General features: G+C 35.1%; 1 protein-coding gene across 1 annotated transcript in view; it reads left to right on the top strand.

Annotated features, from left to right (window-relative positions):
• Window positions 1–20869, top strand: part of LOC115883152 (fatty acid synthase) — a 32652-nt gene extending 11783 nt beyond the window's left edge. Inside the window, exons 2-14 of the mRNA XM_030901466.1 lie at window positions 2381–3049; window positions 6864–7152; window positions 7215–7445; window positions 8687–9311; window positions 9965–10188; window positions 10256–10407; window positions 10467–10739; window positions 10805–14299; window positions 14359–14633; window positions 14696–15048; window positions 15955–16173; window positions 17507–17746; window positions 20342–20869. Of these exons, the coding sequence (XP_030757326.1) occupies window positions 2397–3049; window positions 6864–7152; window positions 7215–7445; window positions 8687–9311; window positions 9965–10188; window positions 10256–10407; window positions 10467–10739; window positions 10805–14299; window positions 14359–14633; window positions 14696–15048; window positions 15955–16173; window positions 17507–17746; window positions 20342–20458 (7146 nt within the window). The 5' untranslated portion in view covers window positions 2381–2396 and the 3' untranslated portion in view covers window positions 20459–20869. The remainder of the gene's footprint in view (window positions 1–2380; window positions 3050–6863; window positions 7153–7214; window positions 7446–8686; window positions 9312–9964; window positions 10189–10255; window positions 10408–10466; window positions 10740–10804; window positions 14300–14358; window positions 14634–14695; window positions 15049–15954; window positions 16174–17506; window positions 17747–20341) is intronic.
• The last annotated feature ends 4416 nt before the right edge of the window (window positions 20870–25285 follow it).

Genomic DNA, 25285 nt, shown 5'->3' with positions numbered 1-25285 from the left:
TCCGTATTTAAAAAAGTTAAGTTAACCTCTGTATCTCACAAATTATCAGCTAATTTGAAAATCTTAAAGTACTATCAGATAGCCCTAATAAAGTGGCTATGAGAATGTGTAATTAGTTTTCTGATTTTCTAAAAAGTAACGACAGAAAAAAACAAAATTGATTTTCCAAAAAATCCGTTTTTCCAAAAAATTCAGCAATCCTTGAAATTTTTAAAACTTTTTTGATGGCATCTTGGTGAACATCTCAAGGCGCAACTTTGCCCCAATTTAACTATCTTCGTATCTATTACGGTTTCCGAGATACCAATGCTCGTACCTCGAATTTGTAGCTTGTACCACCCTGTATAGTGGACCGATTTTGATTATCTTTAAGCAATTTGTAGCTAAATTATTAAACTATTTTCTACTGTTTTTTTATATGGATATCAAACATTTATGAGGGAGTTGACAGTTCATAAACGGGTAATGAAGTCAATATTACTGTTAGACATTATTTATTGATGAACAATATTGTCTGTCTTTAGATAAGCTTAAAATATTGTAACAGCTTTGGTTTGTACCTTGTATTAGACCAGGCAATATATTTGCGAATCTTATTATATTAAGTAGTGGAAAAAATATATTAATAAAAAATAAACTGCAGATTTCAGTGGAAAAAAGTATTAAAATAGACAAATATTTCTTTATTTATGAACATTTTTAGCAGTTTGAAAATATTTTTTCTTGATGACTATTGTTTAAGCTATGCAACTGCGGCTTTGTAGTACTATTTTTATTTAGAGAATTTTGTAATACTATTGTTATTTTTTGGAGAGATGAATCCGCCACAGAGGTATAAACATTTTTTATTGTTATTTAATTATTACTAATTAATAAAATTGTTTGTTTTTAATGAAATAATTCATAAACCTCTAAAACTCAAATATCATGTGATGATTGAAATTGTATTTTGTGACAAAATGCATAACATCAAGCCACTTGGTTTAGAATCCATCGAGACAGATTCCTATGGGTATCAAAAACAAGTTTACCTAACCATTAACCAATAAAAATACTTAACGATTCACTAGAAGATTTAAATTTGATTTCTTTGGTATAGACCTTTATAGATAAATGTGTGTATGTAAAAAAAACAGAAATTTGTATCTCTAATATCAATCCAGTGGTTTATTTACATAAACATACATATATACTAAGGGCGATATTCCCGGAAGACTCCAGTAAAAATCAAGTAAGATTGAAAGCAAAATAAAAACGCCATAATACCATACGTGTGCAAAAAAACGGCGTCAGAGATAGCTCTAAAATTAATATCCTTGTCACTTTTTATGTAAAATTATACGAGAAATGTCATCGAACGTCATTTCAAAGCACACACAACTGGAGGGTGTTATTATCCGATCATACGGTATTATAGAGATTGTTTTAGCCTATTTGTTCAAAACCTTTTGGCGGACATCGTATGTCTATAATTTAAATAATTTTTAGTATTCATATGGTTTTTGACTTTGTTTGCGTGACGTGCTTATAAATATAGGCACATGACCTCAAAACACAAAAGTAAATTGTTAAAATTGAACAATAGTTTAACCAAAAAAAAAATGATCGCTAATATTCCCTTCAAAATGACAGCAAAAAGTATTATTTACTATTGACATGACAAAAAAATGCTATTATTTACCTCATTTGTCTACTTTCGTTATATAGGTTTTCTCTTTTCTCTTTTAAATCTTTCAATTTTCATTATCTTGAAAACATGAAGTTGTCCGCTGAGAATGCCAGCAATGGTACTTTTTTTAATTCCTGCGACATAAATTTGGAATTACTCTAAAACGCGTCTTAACAAAAAGAACACCGGAACATCGAAATAAGAGAAAGACCTCATAAAAAACGTTTAAGACTTGTTGTTTATGGCTTATAGAATGAAGGTACCAATGCTTGTGTCCTTAGAGGACAATTTTATGCTTTATTGCACCCAGCTATGTCACAGATGAATGCCTTGCTCAAGTATATAAGCATAGTTTTAGGAGTTAGATTAGCTAATACTTAACTTGAAGCATTCTTACTAGTTGGGACTGGAACTAGTGTTAAAACAGCAAAATAAAACACGAATTCACTACAATACACCAAAACGATTTACTATTGAATACTAAACGCGCGTTTCGAAGTAAAGTATCTTGGTGTATTGTGGAGAATTAGTGTTTTATTTTGAAGCATCCGATTTACAGGATGTGATCTTCAATAAATATTATGAAAGATAGAAATTCATTCAGTATCTATAATGAATCATTATCTACCACATTTAAAGAAACTTTATTACATACTATTAAAACAGTTCATAGATAGACCTTTATTTCATTTGATTTTATTTTTGTTTCAGAAAATAAGTAACGAAAATGCCCGCTAGAGCCGACACGCACGTACAGAACGGCGTCCCCCTCAACGATGACGTCGTCATCACCGGTATCTCCGGTCGTCTGCCCGAAAGCAGCTCCATCGAAGAGTTCAAGCAACAGCTCTTCGAAGGCGTCGACTTAGTCACAGACGACGAGCGCAGATGGCCCTCAGGACTCTACGGCCTACCCACCAGAACCGGCAAACTCAAAGACCTGAGCCGGTTCGATGCCACCTTCTTCGGAGTCCACGCCAAACAAGCCCACGTTATGGACCCCCAGCTCAGGATGCTGCTCGAACTCACCCACGAAGCTATAGTCGATGCAGGTTTCAACCCCAACGACGTCAGAGGCTCAAGGACCGGAGTGTTTATTGGAGTGTCAGATTCCGAGTCCAGCGAGTACTGGACTGCGCAAGACCAAGAAACTATTACGGGATACGGACTGACAGGGTGTTGTAGGGCTATGTTTCCCAACAGGATTTCGTATACTTTCGATTTGAAGGGACCGAGTTATGCTATAGATACCGCTTGCTCGAGTTCGTTGTTCGCCTTTCAGCAAGCTGTCAATGCCATCCAGACTGGACAGTGTGATTCTGCCATAGTGGGTGGAGTGAACCTTTTACTCAAACCTACATCGTCTCTACAGTTTCACAGGTATGTATCAAACTAAGAAACTGAACTATAAAGGTCGCTTTTATGTATGGAAACGGTCGATTATTAGGTAAAATATAGGAGGTACCGCAAAACGTTAAATACAAAAGTTACAGGATTTTTAAATATCTATTAGCGAGTAGTAAAGTTAAGTATACAGGGTCGTTCATAAAGTCGTGGCACATCAAGTTTCGTTTTTTTACATATAACCCCCTGTATATTATTACATATTTCAATTCTTCCTTCAATTCTAAGCAAATATCGAAATACACACAATGTACCTCAAAGATTGACTTTTGAAAATATCACTTAAACAATTCGATTTAATTCATTTCGATGTGTTTGGTTTGATTTAATGATGCCATTCTGCCGAAAATGTCATACTGTTGTAATGGATTTTTAAATTCCTATTAGCTACTAGTAAATTTAAGTATACAGAATACAGGGTCGGTCATAAAGTTGTGTCACATCTATGTGTCACATCAAACTTTATTTTTTTTTTATGAAACCTCCTGTATATTATTGCATATTTCAATTGTTCCTTCAATTTTAAGCAACAATCGTAATACACGATGTACATAAATTGAAGAATTGAAATGTTAAACGAAAATTTTGTAATTTCCAGTGATATAATATACTCTCATTTTATACATCTACAAATGCTAACTTGAGTACTAATGTCAAATATTATTAAGTATCACAGTTTTGGCAGAATGGCATCGTTAAATTAAACTGAACATATCGACATTAATTAAATCAAATTGTTTAAGTGATATTTTCAAAAGTCAATAACGCGGAAACGGTTGGTTTGAGACACATTGTGTGTATTTCGATTTTTGCTTAGAATTCAAAGAAGAACCAAAATATGCAATAAAATACAGGGGTTTCCATTGAAAAAATGAAACTTTGATGTGCCACAACTTTATGACCGATCTTGTATACTTAAATTTATTACCCGCTAATAGATATTTATAAACCCTATAACTTTTTGTGGTACCTCCTATATTTTATCTAATAATCGAACGTTTCCATACATAACAGCGACCCTGTATATACAAGATGGCCCATTAGTGCAGTTCTATATTGTCATTGTTGACAAAGATATGAAAAAAAGTTTTATACATAATATAATGGTGCATCTCCTAAAAATATTTTGTTTTATACAGAGTGAGTGATACATAATTGGATTCAGCATAAAATTCTGCATATATGTAGTACACTATTTTTATTTGCAGCACTATGCGGTGTTGCTATTCTGTTTCTTATTTACTAAAATTTTAATTAAAAACACTATATCCGAAAAGTGGTTAAAAACTGGAGTGAATATAACTTTCTTAATGCTTAGCTATATTTTTCTAAACAGCTAGGATAACAGAATAAACCTACAAAGGAAACTTTACATTATCCTATACAGGGTATTTTTATGGCGTCGCCCATATCACAATAATTAAAAAAATGGTTTATCTCTATTTCTTTAAATACAACAACCTGTATATTATTTTTCATTCAGATTCAGAATTAAAAAATTAATATTTTTCGTATTTAAAGCTTTCCTAAATATTTAGCGGTTTTGCAGATATTTCCTGTATTATAATACATATGATAAAAATTTACTGCTGAAAAAACCGTAGGTAATTATAATACGGCGAATATCTGCGAAACCGGTAAAAATTTCAAAATACTTTAAATATAAAAAGAAATCATTTTTAATTCTCTATTTTTAATTAATTCTAAAGAAAAATAATATACGGAGTATTGCTTGTAAAAAAATTGAGATATAGTTTGTTAAATGTTGCGATGTTGGCAACGCCATAAAAAATACCCTGTATAAAATAATGCAGGTTTATTCTGTTATCCTTGATGTTTAAGAAAATACAGCTAAGTATTACTAAAATTGAATTCACCCTAGATTTAAACCAAAGTTTTCGGATATAGTTTTTTAACCGAAATTTCAGTAAATATGAAATAGAACGGCAACACCGCATAGTGCTGGAATTAAATATAGCATAACATATGCAGAATTTTATGCTGAATCCAAATCTGTACAGAAAAAGGGCGTGCAATTTTAAAAAACTTAAAATTTCATCATAACTTTTTTCGCGACACCCTGTTTAAAACAATATCTGTATAAAAGTTTTTCATATTGGATTTTCTCGCACTAATGAGCTACCCTGTATATACCGTCTGTTGCATCGCCGTTTTGTTGTTACCCCATTTCTATGAAATAAAATGGGGAACTGTAATTTGTCGTTTTTTTTAGCCGACCATACCAACAGGTATACAGGGTGGTCCCAACTGTATTCCGGAAACTTCGGCAGCATATTCTGCAGATAAAAATAAGTAAAAAAGTTCGTAAAAATGTATGTCCTAAAATGCTTAGTTTCTGAGATACAGGGTATAGAAGTTTCATTTTTATTTCGATTTTTTCCAAATAATTTCTAAAGTAACGTCAATATTGGATTGAAAATTAATGTCTGGGAGTTTTTTGACATGAGAAATTTGATTTGGATGTCAATATGACTCCTATTTGTAGGGGGCGCCACCTACATGTGTTTTAACTGTTTTGAAGAGTAATAAGTTTTCGTCCGTACCTGTATTAAACTACTGAGTAAAAAAATATACATTCGCGACGTTTTTTACGTAAAAAAGGTCTCTTGGTAAAAATCGCTACGAGTAATGGTTCTCGAGATATTTTGATCGAAATTATCAATACCTGTCACCATTGATAAATTAAACATGATAACTAAATAGTTATTAGACTGAAATCAGAAATTTAAAAGGTTTTTTGTAACGAAAAAGTTCAACAGAAACTGTTTTATCATCATTTTTCCGCAGAAAAATTTATGATTAATTTAAAAAAATTAAAATTTCCCAAATTTATTATTTCAGTCAAATAACTATCTACACAACCAGTTTATTTTTTGTTAATAATGCCATGTATCGACTATTTCCATTCTAAATATCTTGAGAACGGTTGATCGTAGCGATTTTTACCAAGAGACATTTTTTACGTAGGAAATCACGAAAATGTATATTTTTTGACTCAGTAGTTTTATACAGTTACGGACGAAAAGTTATTACTCTTCAAATCAGTTAAAACACATGTAGGTGGCGCCCCCTACAAATAGGAGTCCTATTGATATCAGAATAAAATTTCTCATGTCAAAAAACTCAGACACCAATTTTCATCCAAATATTGACGTTACTTCATAAATTATTTGGAAAAATTCGAAATAAAAATGAAACTTCTACACCCTGTATTTCCGAAACTAAACATTTTAGGACATACATTTATATGAACTTTTTTACTTATTTTTATCTGCAGAATACGCTGCCGAAGTTTCCGGAATAGAGTTCGGACCACCCTGTATATATAACTCAAACACCGCTAAACCGATTTTAAACAAATTTGGTACAAAAATACTGTTTCACCCGAGAATCTGGCCTTTAGTTTTTGGTGGGGGTGGAGGGTTGGTAAGGGGGTATGGGAGGGGGTTAAAAATTTTAAAAAATCGTAACTCCAAAATTACAGTAGCTAGCAAAACGCGGTTTTCAAATTAAGATTAGGAATATTTCCAACAAAATTTGTAATAACATCAAAATCGGTCAAAGTCGCAGTTTTTGAGATAAAAAAAAATTGGAAAAATTCCTTTACTTTGAAACTAAAAGAACTGCCTACCAACTTTTTATTAACATATTTTAGTAGCTATACGTGCCTCCTGGTGCAATTTTTTTAATTTATGCATGCAACAAACGGTAGTACTTTCAGAACTTATCAGTAGCTTTTATAATAGACAAATCTTCCATTTCATTTCAGATTGAGCATGTTATCGCCTCATGGAATGTGCAAAGCTTTCGATGCTTCGGGAAACGGTTATGTACGATCCGAAGCAGCCGTTGTAGTGTTCCTCCAGAAAGCCAGTGCAGCTAGAAGAGTATACGCCTCCGTTTTAGGAGCCAAAACGAACACTGACGGTAACAAAGAACAAGGTATCACTTTCCCATCGGGTGCCATGCAAAACCGACTCATCAGAGAAACATACGAGGACATCGGTATCAGTCCTCAAGACGTAGTCTACGTCGAAGCTCACGGTACTGGCACCAAGGTATTTAATTTATTTAAAAATATAATTAAAAAACTCGGACTAATTTTTTGTTTGGTTTGCAGGTGGGAGATCCACAAGAAGTTAACTCCATAGCAGATTTCTTCTGCAAGAACCGATCCAATCCTCTGTTGATTGGTTCAGTTAAGTCAAACATGGGGCACTCCGAGCCTGCTTCTGGACTTTGCTCTCTAGCCAAAATGGTGATCGCTATGGAAAGTGGTGTTATTCCTGGAAATCTCCACTTCAAAAGCCCTAACAAAGATATTCCTGCCCTTAACGATGGTCGCCTCAAGGTAAACTCATCAGAACTTCATAGTATATTATTGTTAACAACGCGGTATACAGACTAGCTTATATTTACTTATTGAAAGATCAAATATTTAAGTATTTACTTAAATTGGACCTCACAGCAATAAATAAGTGAATTTCATAAATGATCGGTTTATTACACGTATCGACTATTATACAGGGCGGTCTGAACTGTATTCCGGAAACTTCGGTAGCACATTCTGCAGATAAAAATAAGTAAAAAAGTTCGTATAAATGTATGTCCTAAAATGCTTAGTTTCGGAGATACAGGGTGTAGAAATTTCATTTTTATTTAGATTTTTCTAAATAATTTCTGAAGTAACATCAATATTTGGATGAAAATTGGTGCCTGGGAGTTTTTTAAGATGAGAAATTTGATTTTGATGTCAATATGACTTCTACTTGTAGAGGGCGCCACCTACATATTTTTAACTAGTTTAAAAAGTAATTTATCAATACCTGCCATCATTGACATAAATTAAATATGTTGACTAAATAGCTATTAGACTGAAATCATAAATTTGAAATGATTTTGTGATCGTTTTTTCGCAGAAAAATTTATGATTAATTAAAAAAAATCCCAAATTTATTATTTCAGTCAAATAACTATCTACTCAACGTGTTTATTTTTTGTCAATATTGACATGTATTAACTATTTCCATTCTAATTAACTTGGGAACGGTTGCTCGTGGCGATTTTTACCAAGAGACATTTTTTACGTAAAAAGTCACAGTAGTTTTATACAGGTGCGGACAAAAGTTATTACATTTCAAGACAATTCAAACACAGGCAGGTAGTGCCCCGTACAAATAGGAGTCATTTTGACATAAAAATCAAATTTCTCATGTCAAAAAAATCCCGGGTATCAATTTTCATCCAAATATTGACGTTATTTCAGAAGTTATTTGGAAACAATCCAAATAAAAATGAAACTTCTTCACCCTGTTTATCCGAAACTAAACATTTTAGGACATACATTTATACGAACTTTTTTACTTGTTTTTATCTGGAGAATATTATATATAATATATATAAAGACAAATAAATCCACATAATTTCAAATCAAATTCAAATGTTTAAATTAAAATGTCAAACAGAACTGTCAAGGATGGGTTAGTTATGATGTCGATTGTATTCTACTTTTTCCTTAATTTTTTTATTCAAAGTCCCAACCTAAAATATTTTTTAACAATATCTTTATTCGTGCATTTCCTGATTTTACAGGTAGTTTCCCAAAACCAGCCATGGAACGGAGGCATAATCGCCATAAACTCATTCGGTTTCGGCGGTGCCAACGCTCACATCGTACTCAAATCCAACCCCAAACCCAAACAGAGCTGGCCTCAGGGTCCAATCCCCCGCGTTGTTGCCGTATCCGGTCGTACCGAAGAAGCCGTCAAGAACTTCCTGAACAAAATCCACAACCATCGGGACGATGAAGAATTCCTCGCCTTGGTTGACCAAGTACACTCAAAATACATCGGCGGTCATTTCTACAGAGGCTATTCCGTGCTTCAAGACCAGCCAATTGTTGAAGTAACTCAAGCAGGAAGCGAAGGCAGGCCTCTGTGCTTTGTGTTCTCCGGAATGGGTTCTCAGTGGCCTGGTATGGCCAAGGCCTTGATGCAGTTGGACGTGTTCAAGCAGTCTATTGACAAGTGTTCTGCAGCACTTAAGCCTCACGGTGTGAATTTGGAAGATATTATCGTGAATGGTACCGCAACTACTTTTGACAATGTTTTGAATTCGTTTGTGTCGATCGCTGCCATGCAAGTTGCCCTGACTGACGTACTGAAAACGGTTGGATTGGAACCTGATTTTATTGTAGGACATTCAGTGGGAGAAGTAGGTCAGTATCCCTTGTATTTATTTTATTTTATTCTAAAACTTTGAGTACTACTAATGGGAATATTGAGAACAATAATTTATATTAGAAGTTCTAGCTCAAGAAGTAAAAAAGTTAAATCATGTTAATGATTTTTGTTAGTCTTTCATATACAGGGCATTCCAATATTGCGTAGACATAGAACGACTACGCATTGCATTTTTGGAAAAAAGGACATCAGTCAAAAATAAACCCAAACGTTAATCACTAAATTTGACGTTTAGGCTATACAAATTTTTTTGACAGGCAGTTTTTTTACTCCAAATATTTATTTTTTTTTTCTCAAAAACGGTTAATATTAAGTTAATATAGAGTGTTTGATATGAAAATTCATAAAATTTTACAGAGAATTTAAGTATGTAATAAAAAATTGGGGTACCCATTTAAAATAAGAAAGTTGCTGTCATTCCGGAAGTGCCTCCATATTGAAAATATTTTTAATCGATAGATCTCAATGTAAAACAATGATGTGCAAAAAATCTTCGATCTAGATGTTGTAGTTAGTTCTCTAGAAACTTCTAATGCACGCTCAGTCTGGGACACCCTGTATTTATTTGGAAAATACGCCATAACAATATTTGAGTCAATAATGAAACTAAACAAATATATTTAATTAGGTTGCGCGTACGCCGATGGTACGTTAACCGCCGAACAAGCTGTTCTCGCCGCCTACAGCAGAGGAAGAGCTATCTTGGAAAGCAAGCTAGCTCCTGGAGCTATGGCAGCCGTAGGATTATCCTGGGAAGACGCCCATGCCCGTTGCCCACCAGAAATCGTACCTGCCTGCCACAACAGCGAAGATTCTGTTTCTATTTCTGGACCACCTGACGCCATCAACAAGGTAGGTTGATTAATAAATTTAATAAATACAAGTTCTAGTATTAAGACGATAATAATCTCTATTTTAGTTCGTTGGACAACTTCAAGCTGAAAACATCTTCGCCAAGGCAGTCAACAGTTCCGGTACTGCTTTCCACAGCAAATACATCGCAGAAGCTGGTCCAAAACTAAGAAAGGCTTTAGACGCCATCATTCCAAGCCCCAAACCAAGAACCCCAAGGTAATTAAACGTAAAAATATAATTTTAACAGTGAAGTATAATTGTGTATAATATTTCAGATGGATATCATCTTCCATCCCTGAAGCCGCATGGGGCACACCTTTGGCTCAACAATCTAGTGCAGCATATCACGTGAACAATCTGCTATCTCCAGTCTTATTCCACGAAGCTTTGGCTCACGTTCCGAAAAATTCAGTAGTAATTGAAGTGGCTCCTACTGGGCTTTTGCAAGCTATTTTGAAGAGAGCTTTGGGACCAGACGCCACTAACGTGCCTTTGGTCAAGAGAGACCATCCTGACAACATTGCCTTCTTGACTTCTGCCCTTGGAAAGTAAGTTCAAATCATAATTAAAGTTTTAAATATTAAATTTACTCATTTATCTGCCTTATTTTCAGAATCTACAATGCTGGAGCTCAACCTCAATTAGGAAACCTTTATCATCCAGTATCCTACCCAGTCAGTCGAGGCACACCTATGATAAACTCCCTCGTTGAATGGGACCACTCCATTGAATGGTCCGTAGCCAACTTCAGCGGAAAAGGCAACCGATCTGGGGAATCAGTAATTGACATTGATCTTAGCAAAGAATCAGACAGTTATTTGGCAGGACACACGATCGACGGAAGAGTACTATTCCCTGCCACTGGATACCTCACCTTAGTATGGAAAACTTTCGCCAAACTAAGGAACGAAGATTACGAGCAAATGCCTGTTCTTCTTGAAAACCTTCAATTCCATCGTGCCACAATCATGCCTAAAGAAGGTTCGGTTAAGTTCTTGATCAACATCTTTGATGGTACCGGTGATTTCGAATTATGTGAAGGAGGCTCAGTGGCAGTTACAGGAAAGATTTCTGTACCAGAAGATATCACAAAAGAAACCCTCAATCTTTCCAAACCCTCTGTTAAACAAGAACAAGACGTTTTGCCTTTAAACTCAGGAGATATCTACAAGGAGCTCAGGCTACGTGGTTACGATTACGACGGTATCTTCAGAGGTATCGTTGAGAGTGACAACAGAGGAGTCAACGGTAAACTAAGATGGAACAACAACTGGATCAGTTACATCGACACAATGTTGCAATTTGCCATCCTGGGAGACAAAACAAGAGAACTAGCTTTACCCACTCGTATTCAACGAGTCTTCATTAACCCCAAAGAACTTCTCAATGCCGTTAAAACCCTTCCTGAAGAACCAAACGTTGATGTCAGCATGTACCGTAATATTGGAGTAGTCAAATCCGCCGGTATTGAACTTAGAGGATTGAAAGCTAGTTTAGCTCCAAGAAGACAACAAGCTCAAGCACCACCCACTTTGGAAAAATACCAATTCGTACCTTTGGAAAATTCTCAAGGTTTTGGAGATGACGTTGAAAAATCTAGAGCTCTTGCTTTAACTGTACTCACGGAACTGATCATTGAAAATTCTAATAAAGCTTCGAAAATAAAGTTTGCTGAAGTACTAAACGACAAACCGATCGAAGCAGCCTTGGCCCCACTGATTAGTGCTGTAATTGAATCTCAACCAACTCTAGCTGCCGACGGTACTGTAGTCTCCAGCGCTCCTGTCAGTTCACCAGCACTCGAAGCGGCTGACATCAAAAACGCTGTCAAAGATGTTCGATCTGTTGCTATAGATTCAAATTCTCATCTAGTCGTAATCAGTGATGCTATAGCTTACAAACAAAACGCTCTGATCGAAAATGCTAAAAACTCTTTAAAAGAAGGTGGTTTCGTTCTATTAGAAGAAGCGCGAGGACCTGTAGATGCCAAAGCTCTCAGTGCTTTGGGTCTGGAAGTAATCAGTACTCAATCAACTACCACCAAGACTTACATTCTCTTGAGAGCTCCAGTAGAAGTAGCAGCGGATTCAACAGTTATTCAAGTAACTGAAAACAACTTCTCGTGGGTGGAACCACTGAAAGCTGCAATGGCAAAAGTATCTGGTACTAGCGAAAAAGTTTATGTATACGTTCAGGGTGAACCATTGACTGGATTAGTCGGTTTAGTCAACTGTTTGACCAACGAACCAACCGGAGGAGTTAATGTACGATCTGTCTTCATTCAAGACCAAAACGCTCCTAAATTCTCCCTTAAAGCTTACGAAAGTCAGCTTAGAAAAGGGCTCGTTCAAAACGTGCTTAAAAACAAAGTTTGGGGAACTTACAGACATCTTCCTTTGGAACAACATACAGACTCTGGTGCCTTACAAGTCGAACACGCTTACATCAACACTCTGACTCGTGGCGACTTGGCTAGCTTGAGATGGATTGAAGGACCTCTTTCCTATTACAAAGGCGACGACCCAAACAGCGAACTTTGCAGCGTGTATTACGCTCCACTTAATTTCAGAGATATTATGTTGGCTACAGGAAAACTACCTCCAGATGCTCTACCTGGAGATCTTGCCGGACAAGATTGTATTCTTGGTCTAGAGTTCTCTGGAAGAGATACCCGAGGACGTAGAGTTATGGGTATGGTAGCCGCTAGGTCTTTAGCTACCACTGTCCTCGCCGATCCTGGTTTCTTATGGGAAGTACCAGAAAAATGGTCGTTGGAAGAAGCAGCTACTATTCCTGTAGTATACGGTACCAGTTACTATGCCTTGGTGGTTAGAGGAAAAATGCAACCAGGAGAGTCAGTTTTAGTTCATGCAGGAACTGGTGGAGTTGGACAAGCTTCCATAGCTATCGCTCTTCATATGGGATGCAAAGTTTTCACAACCGTATCTAGTCAAGCAAAGAGAGACTTCTTGAAGAAGACTTTCCCTCAATTGACCGACGATAACATTGGAAACTCCAGAGACACAAGCTTTGAGCAATTGGTATTGACCCAAACTAACGGCAGAGGTGTAGATTTAGTTCTAAACTCTCTGGCCGCTCATCAGTTGCAAGCTTCAGTAAGATGTCTTGCTATTGGTGGAAGATTCTTGGAAATCGGTAAAGTCGACTTGAGCAATAACAGTCCTCTGGGAATGGCAGTTTTCTTGAAAAATACCACATTCCACGGAATTCTTTTGGATGCCCTGTTCGACTCTAACACCCCCGAAAAGAAGGAAGTTATGCGTTTAGTCAGCGAGGGTATTGCTTCCGGAGCTGTTAGACCTCTACCAAATACCGTCTACAACGAGAACCAAGTAGAGCAAGCTTTCCGTTTCATGGCTTCCGGCAGACATATTGGTAAGGTATTATTAAAGATCCGCGATGAAGAATCTAGAACCACTCAGAAACCAGCACTTAAAACCGTATCAGCCATTCCTCGTTCTTACTTGGATCCGGAAAAGAGCTACGTCCTTGTAGGTGGTCTGGGAGGTTTTGGTTTGGAATTAGCCAACTGGCTCATTAACAGAGGAGCAAGGAACATCGTACTTACCTCCAGAAGTGGTATCAAGACCGGATATCAATCGTTATGTATTAGAAGATGGCGCGAAGCTGGAGTTAACGTACTTATTTCCACATCAGACGCCACAACTGATAAGGGAGCTAAACGTCTTTTACAAGAAGCCAGTGAATTGGGACCAGTAGGTGGTATTTTCAACTTAGCCGCCGTGTTGCGTGATGCTCTTTTCGACAACCAAACAGAAGCCGACTTCAAGACTGTCTGCAGACCTAAAGTAGATGGTTCTAAACAACTTGACGCTGCTTCAAGAGTCCTAGCTCCACAATTAGACTACTTCGTGAACTTCTCTTCTGTATCTTGCGGTAGAGGTAATATTGGACAAACCAATTATGGTTTAGCTAACTCAGCTATGGAAAGAATCGCCGAAGATCGTCAAGCTGCCGGTCTACCTGCAGTTGCCATACAATGGGGAGCTATTGGTGATGTTGGATTGGTACTGGAAGCTCTTGGTGGAATGAACGATACCGAAGTTGGAGGTACCTTGCCTCAAAGGTTTGTTTTTTCTGCTCAAGAAAAACCAGTAATTTATTAATGATATATTTTTTTAATAGGATGCAGTCATGTTTGACAACCATCGACATCTTCCTCCAACAACCTCACCCTGTGGTGGCTAGTATGGTGCTGGCAGAAAAACGCAAGACTTCAAGTAGTAACCAAATCAGTTTGACTGATGCCGTAGCTAACATTTTGGGTATCAAAGACGCTAGTACTGTAGCACCGGTAGCCTCTTTGGCCGATTTGGGTATGGACTCGCTTATGGGAGCTGAAATCAAGCAAACTTTGGAGAGAAACTACGATTTGGTACTTAGTGCACAAGAAATCAGAGGTAAGTCTTAATTAAAGGCATTAAAGCTTGAGGTTTTAATTCATATGGTAATTTTTTTACAGGTTTGACCTTCGGAAAATTGCAAGAATTAAGTAGTGGAGGTGGTGCTCCAACGGCTCCCGTTCAAAACACTGAAGAAAATCTAGTTACGTTCGAAAGTTTGGTAGAAATTATGCCAAGCAAAACGTTGGTATCTGTTCCTAGCAAGTCTAACGACAATAAGAAAACGCCAGTATTCTTGGTTCACCCTATCGAAGGTGTCATCGATTCGCTACGATTATTCGCTCAAAATATCGACGCACCTGTCTACGGTTTGCAGTGTACCAAAAACGCTCCAGTAGAGACCATCAGCGCATTGGCCAATTTCTACGTTAAGGAAATTCAGTCTGTGCAGTCTAAGGGACCATACACTCTAGTAAGTTTATTATAATGTGTTTTTTATTACAGAACTCTCTGTATTATTCTGATTTTTTTTCATTTGAATATTCGGCGTGTTTTGACTAAACCTCGATGGGATAATATTTCTGCGTGCTTTTTTGTTATTTCACAATAAATAACCGTATGGGCAGTTAGATAGTTTGTGGCAGATTAGAAAGTGTACTCACTTTCATCTACAGATAAACTTTTTTCTAAGTAATTCATATAGACAGCGATGCACTAATAATAAAACGAGTATATGCGCAGGAGTGATGCGCAGTCTCTGGAAAATATAAATAGTTATCAAGCTGGTTATCAAATACGCTGTATTTGAGTTTGGATTGGTTTAAGTTACGGCAAATCACAAATTATAGAACGTTTAGAGTCTATTAGGCTGTACTGTTCGGGTCGCTTTAAGGTTTAGCCCGATCCTGTCATGTTAACCGGCACCTAAAATTCCAAACACACGTGCTTTGATGAAGGTTTGATTAAGGTTTGCAGAGCTTCAGCATTTGCCATAAAATAGCGAGCAGATTGTTACAAAACCATATAAATTATATATCACTGTAATCACAAAACTTCAATCTATTTCGGTATTGTAACGGAATTTTAAATTATGTCTTCATTTTCGAGAAAATTTAGTCCAAACATAAGGCATATTTTGTTGATGTTTGACCATCAAAATCTTAAAAATAATGAAGTTGTCTAAAAATCTGCTGCAATGCTGCAATACTGCATATAGTATAATCCTTTATGCTTAATTTCCTTCATCATTTGTGTAAAAATACCTAGCTAGTTTTTCATAAAACGTTAAATGCCTTATTTTGCTACTTTTTCGGACTAGTGAAATGGACTCTTAAGAACACGAAGGGATGTAAAATTAACGTTTGAATTTTGTTTTCAGGTCGGATATTCATTTGGAGCAGCTGTAGCATTCGAAATTGGAGTTATCTTGGAAAAACAAGGAGAAAAAGTCAAATTGCTCCTTATTGACGGGTCACCTAGCTTCGTGGCAATTCACACTGGCAAAGCCAGGTCGAAGATCACACAGAGTAGGGCAGCAGAAGAAAGTGAGGCTCTCTTCTTCTTCATTACACAATTTAAGGAAGAAGACCAACAAAAGGTGCGTTTCTTAGCTTGTGTCGAAACCTTGCTATATCTCAATGACTTCGTGGGTCCTTATAATCAAGTATAAAGTTAAATACAGAAAAAGTTCAAATTTTGAATTCTGCATCTAAAAGGAAAAGAAAGAAATATACAGTGTTCAAAATTATTTTAATATACAGGGCGGTCCGAACTGTATTCCGGAAACGTCGGCAGCATATTTTGCAGATAAATATAAGTAAAAGTTCCTATAAATGTTGGTCCTAAAATGCTTACTTTCGGAAATACAGGGTGTAGAAGTTTCATTTTTATTTCGATTTTTTTCAAATAATTGCTGGAGTAACGTCAATATTTGGTGTCTTTTTTATCAAATTTTTTGACATGAGAAATTTGATTTTGATGTCAATATGATTCCTAATTGTAGGAGGCGCCACCTACATGTGTTTTAACTAGTTTGAAGAGTAATAACTTTTCGTCCGTACCTGTATAAAACTACTGAGTAAAAAAATATACATTTACGACGTTTTTTACGTAAAAAAGGTCTCTTGGTAAAAATCGCTACGAGTAATGGTTTTCGAGATATTTGGAATCGAAATTATTAATACCTGTCATCATTGACATTAATTAAACATGTTGACTAAATAGTTATTAAACTGAAATAATAAATTTGAAATATTTTTGTGCCAAAAGTTCAACAGAAACTGTTTTATCATCGTTTTTTGCAGAAAAATTTATGATTAATTAAAAAAAATAAAAATTTTCAAATTTATTATTTCAGTGAAATAACTATCTACTCAACGTGTTTATTTTTCGTCAATAATGACATGTATTGACTATTTCCATTCTAAATATCTTGAGAACGGTTGCTCGTAGCGATTTTTACAAAGAGATATTTTTTACGTAAAAAGTCACAGAGATGTATATTTTTTCACTCAGTAGTTTTATACAGGTACGGACGAAAAGTTATTATTCTTCAAACCAGTTAGAAAATATGTAGGTGGCGCCCTCTACAAGTAGGAGTCATATTGACATCAGAATCAGATTTCTAATGTCAAAAAACTCCCAGACACCAATTTTCATCCAAATATTGACGTTACTTCAGAAATTATTTGGAAAAAAATCGGAATTAAAATTAAATTTCTACAGCCTGTATCTCCGAAACTAAGCTTTTTAAGACCCACATTTATACGAACTTTTTTACTAATTTTTATCTGTAGAATATGCTGCCGAAGTTTCTGGAATACAGTTCGAACAACCCTGTAGATCATTACCGAATATCAGTCAAACTGACTAAAAATTTAGAAACGCTTTAAATACCAAAAAATCATTAAATTAAATTCTTTTTTTTCCAGGTTATCCAAGAACTGGTCAAACTGAAATCGCTCAACGAAAGGGTGGCAAAAACCGTTGAAATTTTGGGCAAATCCGTGCCATTCTCTCCCGAAGACTTACACGCAGCGGCTCTTAGTTTCTTCCTGAAAGTAAAGGCCGGCGACGAGTACAAACCTTTAGACAAATTCCGAGGCCCCGTGACGTTAGTAAAGGCCAAGGACAACTTTGTCCAAGGGGATGAGGACTACGGTCTTTCTAAGGTAAGAAATTTGTAAAAAATAAAGCACAGAGCACGATATCTGCAGATAGCTATTGTCCATTAGGGTGTGGGAGATTTGTCCATTAATTGCGTGGGAGAATTAAGGGGGGGGGGTGTTTATGAGGGGTCAAAAATACTCAAAAACGCCTCACTCACGTAATTTCTAGATGACCCCTTATAAAGGAGGGCACCTGCAAATTTTGTGCTATGATTCGTGCAGAAACTTTTTCAGTAAAGAACAAATCTAATGTTAAATAGTATGGATTATAAGATAATTTAACATAGATATGTATAAAAGATATACAAACAAACCAATATTATCTCTGCCAATATACCGGGTGTTGCATCGTCGGACGGGACATAGGAAATCCCATATAAATTTTAATGGGGTCAATTATTGGCTTCCCTAATTATTTTAGAGAATAATTCTATTTAGGTTTATTGAAGAGCACTAAAACACACATTCAAAAGAATAACTTTAGATATTTTTGATTAGCTCGTTTACGAGTTATCGCCGATTTCTTTTTAAATATTTCTCCTTTCTTATGGCCCTGTATTTACTTATGAGCACCAGTCAAGGTAAAAGATAACTGTCAAATGAAGTTGTCATTTCAGAAATTTACCTATTTAGTGCTTTATTATTATTGAAAACTCATTCCTGCATCGGAAATCTTAAAGATGTATTTATAAATACAAATTAATATGAATTAAAGTAAAATAAAGTAGTCAATTACAAGGTTAATTATAGTATTATTACAATATTCAATAACTTATTAATTTAGGTACTATTAAATTGTTAGAACGTTAGGAATTAAGATGTTCAAATATTCCTCCATCGACTGCTAGACAATAACCCAGGCGATCATAAAATTCTCTTCTTACATTCGCTAGCTGGCAAACTGAAATTCTATTGCATTCGGCAGAAATAGCATTTTTTAACTCGTCTAGATTTGGGTATTTTTTTATCCTTGTATATCCTATTTTTTAAATGGCCCCAGAGAAACAAATCATTTGGCGAAATATCAGTTGACCTTGCTGGCCAATTTACTGTATGATTTAGGCCAATAACGTTTCCGTTAAAACTATTGTCGAAATATTCCCGAACAGCCAGGGTACTATGTGCCGGGCAGCCATCCATTTGGTACCAAACTTCCTGATTTTCCCTAGCGGCATCATGTAAAGCAGGTAAAATATGATTTTCGAGTAGTTCGAAATAATATTCTGCATTTAAATTTTGCGTAAGAAACAATGGCCCGATAATATTGTGTCCGAATATCCCTGCCCAAACAATTTCTTTCTGTGGATATTGCGTCCTTGTTTCGACAAACCTGTGTTGGTTTTCTTTGTTCCAATATCGATAATTTTGAACATTGGGTTCATTATGTAAACGTGCATTCGTCAGTGAAACATATGTTTTTTAAAAATTCCCTATCCGTGTTTGCTCTTTCCATCATATCAAAACAAAACGCCTGCCGCCGTATTTCGTCCCCATCTCGTAGCTCTTGGTGCTTTTCATATTTGAAGGAATAGTATTTATGTCGTTTCAAAATTCGAAACGCTGTAGTGTGATCTATTCCTATTTCATCCTCAAGTTTCCTTGTGCTGATCTTTCCATCGTTCTCTTCCACGCGCAATAAAACTTCCAAGCCGGTATCATTTCTTGCATCTTCTCTTTATTCCTGCCTTGGTTCACATCTGCAGTTATTTATTAGGGTACCTTTGGTCTCAAATCTCTGGATATTCCTTGCGATTGTAGATTTTCCAGGTCTATTCGGATATAGATCAGCAAACATGTCCGACACCTTTTGATAACTATTTCCTTGATAATACCATTTAATCATCAATACTTTTTCTTCGGTAGTGTAATTCATGGCTAATATTTTCGATGTAGGTATGAGTTTTTAATAATAATAATAAAGCACTAAATAGATAAATTTCTGAAATGACAACTTCATTTGACAATTATCTTTTACCTTGACTGGTGGTCATAAGTAAATACAGGGCCATCAGAATAAGTTTGTAAAAATCTGAAAATGTTTGGGCTAAGGAATGTTGGCCCGGTTTTTTTTACTATGATAAAATATGAAAAAATTCAAACAAATTCCAAAATGCGATAGCTGTTGATCCTTTCTTTTAAATGAACTTTGAATCATCAAAAAATTTTGAATTTTAGCTGAGTTATTGAACAAAAAAAAAATGTCCTATCAATCAATAAGGATAGGCTTATGAAATCTATCTCCGGAGCCGTTAAGAATTTATAGAGAAAATTCAGGGATCTTCGAGGCAGAATTCTTGAAAACTACTAATTCTACATAAAAACGATAAGAACCATTCCAAGAAAAAATTTGTAAATTGCATATTCTGGCAGATATTTGCGAAGTACTGATTATTTATAACATTATTTAACTATTATTATTTATTAACTATTATTATCTATTATTATAATTTATTTAATTATTATTATAACATCTGGTTTGTATATCTTAGGTACCTTCATTTAGCACAGTAAAATTTGTATATTTTTATTATTTGTCTGTGTAGTGTAATAATTAATTTACACATAATCATATATCTAAAATTAATTTTTTATTTATAGGTATGTACAAGCAAGCCCACAATTCAAACGTTGAACGGCGACCATCGAAGCATACTCACGAAAGGCACCGTAGAAAATATCTCAAACATTTTGAATCAAAATGTTGCCACATCGTAAAAATAACCGACTCTAAACGGAAGGAATTTATAATTTCTTCATTTATTTCCTAAGTAGAACAAATTTTTAGCACACACTTGCATTTCTTCTAAGTAAAAAGAAACATTTCACATTCCAGTTAAAAAAATATATATTTGTTAATTTTGTTTGTAAATAGTAGGGTAGCGAAAAAAATTAGGTATAAGTAAAATAGTCTAATTTATTTTTATATTAACGAACATAATATAGCTGAGTATAAATCAGTGTCGTGTAGGAATCAAAGGTAACGAGCAAAGATGACATTATTATAGTAAAAATGTTGTTTTCGTGATATGAATATATACGCTTAGACGGTAACACTTTTCACATGGTCCTTATTAGGACTTTAAAAAAAGACATTTGTTATACATAATTACATATTGTAAAATTTTATTTTTGTTACTATATTATTGCGACGTTTTTGGTTAGTTTAATAATAACGAAGAGTTTGTTGCTTAGCTTTTCTTTATTTTAATGCTAACTGAGTATTAGAGCGAAAGGAAATGTCGCTAGATATGTTGCTTTATTCAGCGACATTTTAATGTTAACTAGAAATGTACAAACTTATTGGATATCGAAAAATATGTATATCTTAAAATCAATAAATAAATAAAAAAAACAATAAAAAATCTTTTAATTAAAATAGGTACCTGAGAACATATTAATACAGTTGGTTACATTGGGCGCGTTCAGGGAACACAGCAGTTAACTTCCAGCGAATATTTTCGCTGACTTTGCTTGACGCCATTCCGCGGTTATTCCCTAATGCCGGGTCCAGAGACCAAGGCGACAAAAGTAAACACGATTTTGAGACAAAAACAAGACGAACTTGCGACAAAAATTGGGGAATTCTGAAAAGACAAACTTGAGACAAATTGTCCACACTGTAAGAACAAAAGTACAAGAAGGTCAAAAGTTTATTTGTTGCGAATGAGTTTTATTAACCATGTGATTTCACTGGTCTACTGTTGGCAGCACACGCCATCCACATCCACACTGCGCCGACAACTTGTAAAATATACGAACATAACATAGACACTTTAATCTTTACCAACTCGAGACGAGACATTGAAAGGTCTCCGAATTTTGAAACAAAACAAAAATGAGACAAAAATGTCGCAGAAATGTATTGGATTTGTCGCAATTTTGTCGTAAAACGTGAATGTTTCTGTCTTGTCTTGTTTTGTCTGCTTGGTCTGAACGGCAAAAAGAAACAGCAACTTTCACAGATGGTAAATACTATTTAAAAACATTATACCTACAATTAGACTTGTTCCAAACACCGGAACACCGTTTTAACCCCGGTGTTGGGCTGACACCGGTGGCCAAATATAGACTATCCGGTGTTCCGGTGTCGACACCGACGGTGTTGGTGCCAACACCGGTGTTGTAACCGACACCGGTGTTGATACCGACACCGTTGTTCATTTCGATACCGGTGTTCATCTACAACACCAGTGTTCATCTCGATACCGGTTTTGACTACGACACCGGTTTGGATATTGACACCGGTGTTTTGTAGACGGGTTAAAGAAGAAATAATGATAATTAATAAGTTCCAAATAAACCTGATAATAATAATGTCGTATCGATGCTTATTTTTATAATTTATTAAAGCGCACCGACTTTAACTTAAAGCTTTCAAATTTAAATATAATTTTTCTGTCAGACTAATCACTAAAATAAAGTAGAAGCGTCAGATAAACAACTATAAAATAAAAAATTGTTTAATCAAAAACAAATAGAAAACAAAACAAAACATAAACAAAAATTCGTAGCTGTAAAATAAAATAAAAAATATTACATTAAAAAACTAAAAAAACAAACAAACGGCACCATTGACATCGACGATCGACACCGACACCGGTGTTGATCTCGACACCGGTGTTCATCGCGATACCGGTGTTGAGATAAACACCGGTGTCGAGGTAAACACCGGTGTTAAGATAAACACCGGTGTCAAGATAAAGACTGGTGTTGATAATGAACACCGGTGTTGAGATAAACAGTCGGTGTCGGTGTTGACACCGGTACACCGACTGAAACACCGGTGTAGGTCATCAACACCTAACAAATGATGTTAATATTTCAGAAATTTTTGATTGTTGCAGGAAATTTCTGAAACTTTCAGAAATTTATGAAATATTAGGAAATTTTACAATTTTACATATTTTTGTCGTACAATAAAGGAATAAATTAGATAGACATTTGATACCAACATGTAAGTGGAAAAAAACAATAAACATAATATTAGTTGTTATATTTTTAATAAACAATACATAACCCATAAAAGTCATAAACATAACCCATAACAAAAATAATTTCGTAACATTTGTATTTTGTGCATAAACCACGAACTATGACTATGAATTAAAAAAAAAACAAAAAAGCACGAAATATAAATTTAAAAAACGTAAAACACAAATAACTGAATTATTCTATTCCGGAATATCAGGCGCCGACCTGGTCCCATCTTCATAGGGTATTATAGTAGTAGTAGTACTGTCTTCGTCAGTTTCTATTTCCAAATCAGATATATTTGATGTATCATCTGGTTCTGATTCTGCAGGATGGACCTCTACCTCCACGAGTTCTAGTGGTTCTGGAGGAATTTCCTGTTGTTGAATATCATGCTCCATATCCACTTTTTGTTTTTGTAGTAATAATTTATTGTTATGAGCTACGAACATTATTTTACTGGCTCTTTGGGCAGTTAAGCGATTCCTTTTTTTAGTATGGATAAAACTGTGAGTACTGAAACTTCTCTCTGCGGCTGCAGATGACGTTGGTAAAGACAGCAGAGCAACAGCTAAATATTTCAACTGAGTATTTTTACACATTGCTTGCCACCAACTTAGACAGTCTACATTTTTAACTGACATCCAAACGTAGGCGAGAGCCCATAAACTCGATTTGGCGCAATAATTTGTTACATCTGTAAAAATGGCTTATTATTGACAAACTGAGGATGATTGTTGGTGATATTGTTGATAAATTCCATAGCGGCTATGTGTTTTTCATTGTTAAGGTGCTCTCCCAGGAAACAGGGATCCAAGAGATTCGCGGAAAAATGCATTGGTTTAAGAGCCATAGGTTTTTTATTTTGTAAGGCGGAGAAGCATTCTTTTTCTTCTGACTTAAGAATCGGCATATTTGATACACTTTCGTTAAATTTTTGCTCAATGTCTTGAATTTTGAAAAGAAATTTCTTGCAAAATTCGGATTTTTGCGAATATTCGCGATTTTGGGGCCGAATATTTCTGAAATTTCCTGCAAAATTCGAATGGAAATATTCGCTACCAACATCACTACACCCAACACCGATGTTCAAATCTCAACACCGAACAGGTCTACCTACAATGCCTGACTATATATTTTTAATAAAAAATGATAAATTATTCTACACACAGTTGACAACGAATGATATATAAACAGAAAAGTGGATATAAACACCGGAGTTTGCTTAGCATAAATATTTATCGCTAAGAATTTTGCACAGTAGCTGAGCGTTGCTGTGTGTCAGAAAAGACCGTTCGGGGAAATCGCATTCTCAGCTACTCAACCACTGACCATCCCTGAACGTACCTGTACCCTGTACCTATACCCTGAACGTACCCATATTGTATAGGCTTGGTGCATTTCAGTTGATTTTAAAAATATCGACCGCAGCGCTCGATACGGCAGAAATCAGAAATTTTCGACTCTGTATTTCACGCAGCTTCGATGTTGATCGCATTGAAGTAATATTAAAATCGTGACTTTGTCATAATATATTATTAAGTATTTTAGTTTCAATAGTGCAGTTACTGAAACTATAAAGCACTCGGGTACGAGGTTTGTGTGATGTAACGATGTTTCGGGTAGTAAAAATTAAGTAAAAAAGAATCCGAATTGGGCGTCGTTTTATGTTGTGACAACTTCAAAAGTTAATAAAATTTATAGTTTTTTTAATTGGTTTAGAACTGAAAAAAAAACTAAACAGAAGTCCTTTGTTTTAAATTATAGTCTACGTTTCGCAAAATTTATTTGTAGCTTCAGGACAATTTAATTTTTTTTTCTCGACTTTCTTTGTCATTTTCATTATACGTATAATGTTATAATATGTCAATTAAAAAAACACAGTATAAATTATTTTGGATCGACAACACTAGAAATTAGTTGATAAAATTGTCGAAAAAATGTTAACACGTAAAGGAGGGCGTATAATTGTGTGGTTGTTGGGTGCAATAACATTCAATAACTCAATTTTCCCGGACATTCAAGTCTCCCGAAATATTTTATAGCTTCACAGCCACTTTACAGCGATTTGATCAAAACCAAAAATGGATTAAAGCAGCTCGACGAAACAAGTAGTGTTGCACAAGAGTGAAAAAGTCTTGCAAGACCAAGACTTGCAAGAAATTCAAGACAAGACTTTCAAAATTTCTTGTCTTGAATTTCAAGACAAGACTTTAATATGCAAGAAATTTCAAGAGTCTTGCAAGATTTCTTGATTTCAAGATTTCTTGAAAGTTAGAAATGACACATTTTTTTAAGTGATAATTAGGTCTTTGCGCAAGTTATGCCGGGTTTATACAACATTTACATAGTCGTAATCACAATCATAGTTATATAATCATTAAAGTTAAACTATCCACTTCTTATAAACCTGTTGACATCTACCATGAACTAAGCCTTTAATTATGTTACCCAACTTCACTGATAAAAAATATGATTATGAAAATGTTCTATAAACGTACACTAAAATTGCGTTGTGATTATGACGATTATTAAAACTATGAATATGATTACGACTTATGCAAATGTTGT

Source organism: Sitophilus oryzae, unplaced genomic scaffold, assembly GCF_002938485.1.
Source record: "Sitophilus oryzae breed Bouriz unplaced genomic scaffold, Soryzae_2.0 scaffold_1818_pilon_pilon, whole genome shotgun sequence".
NCBI lineage: Eukaryota > Metazoa > Arthropoda > Insecta > Coleoptera > Curculionidae > Sitophilus > Sitophilus oryzae.
This window is presented reverse-complemented; position numbering and strand designations above follow the sequence as displayed.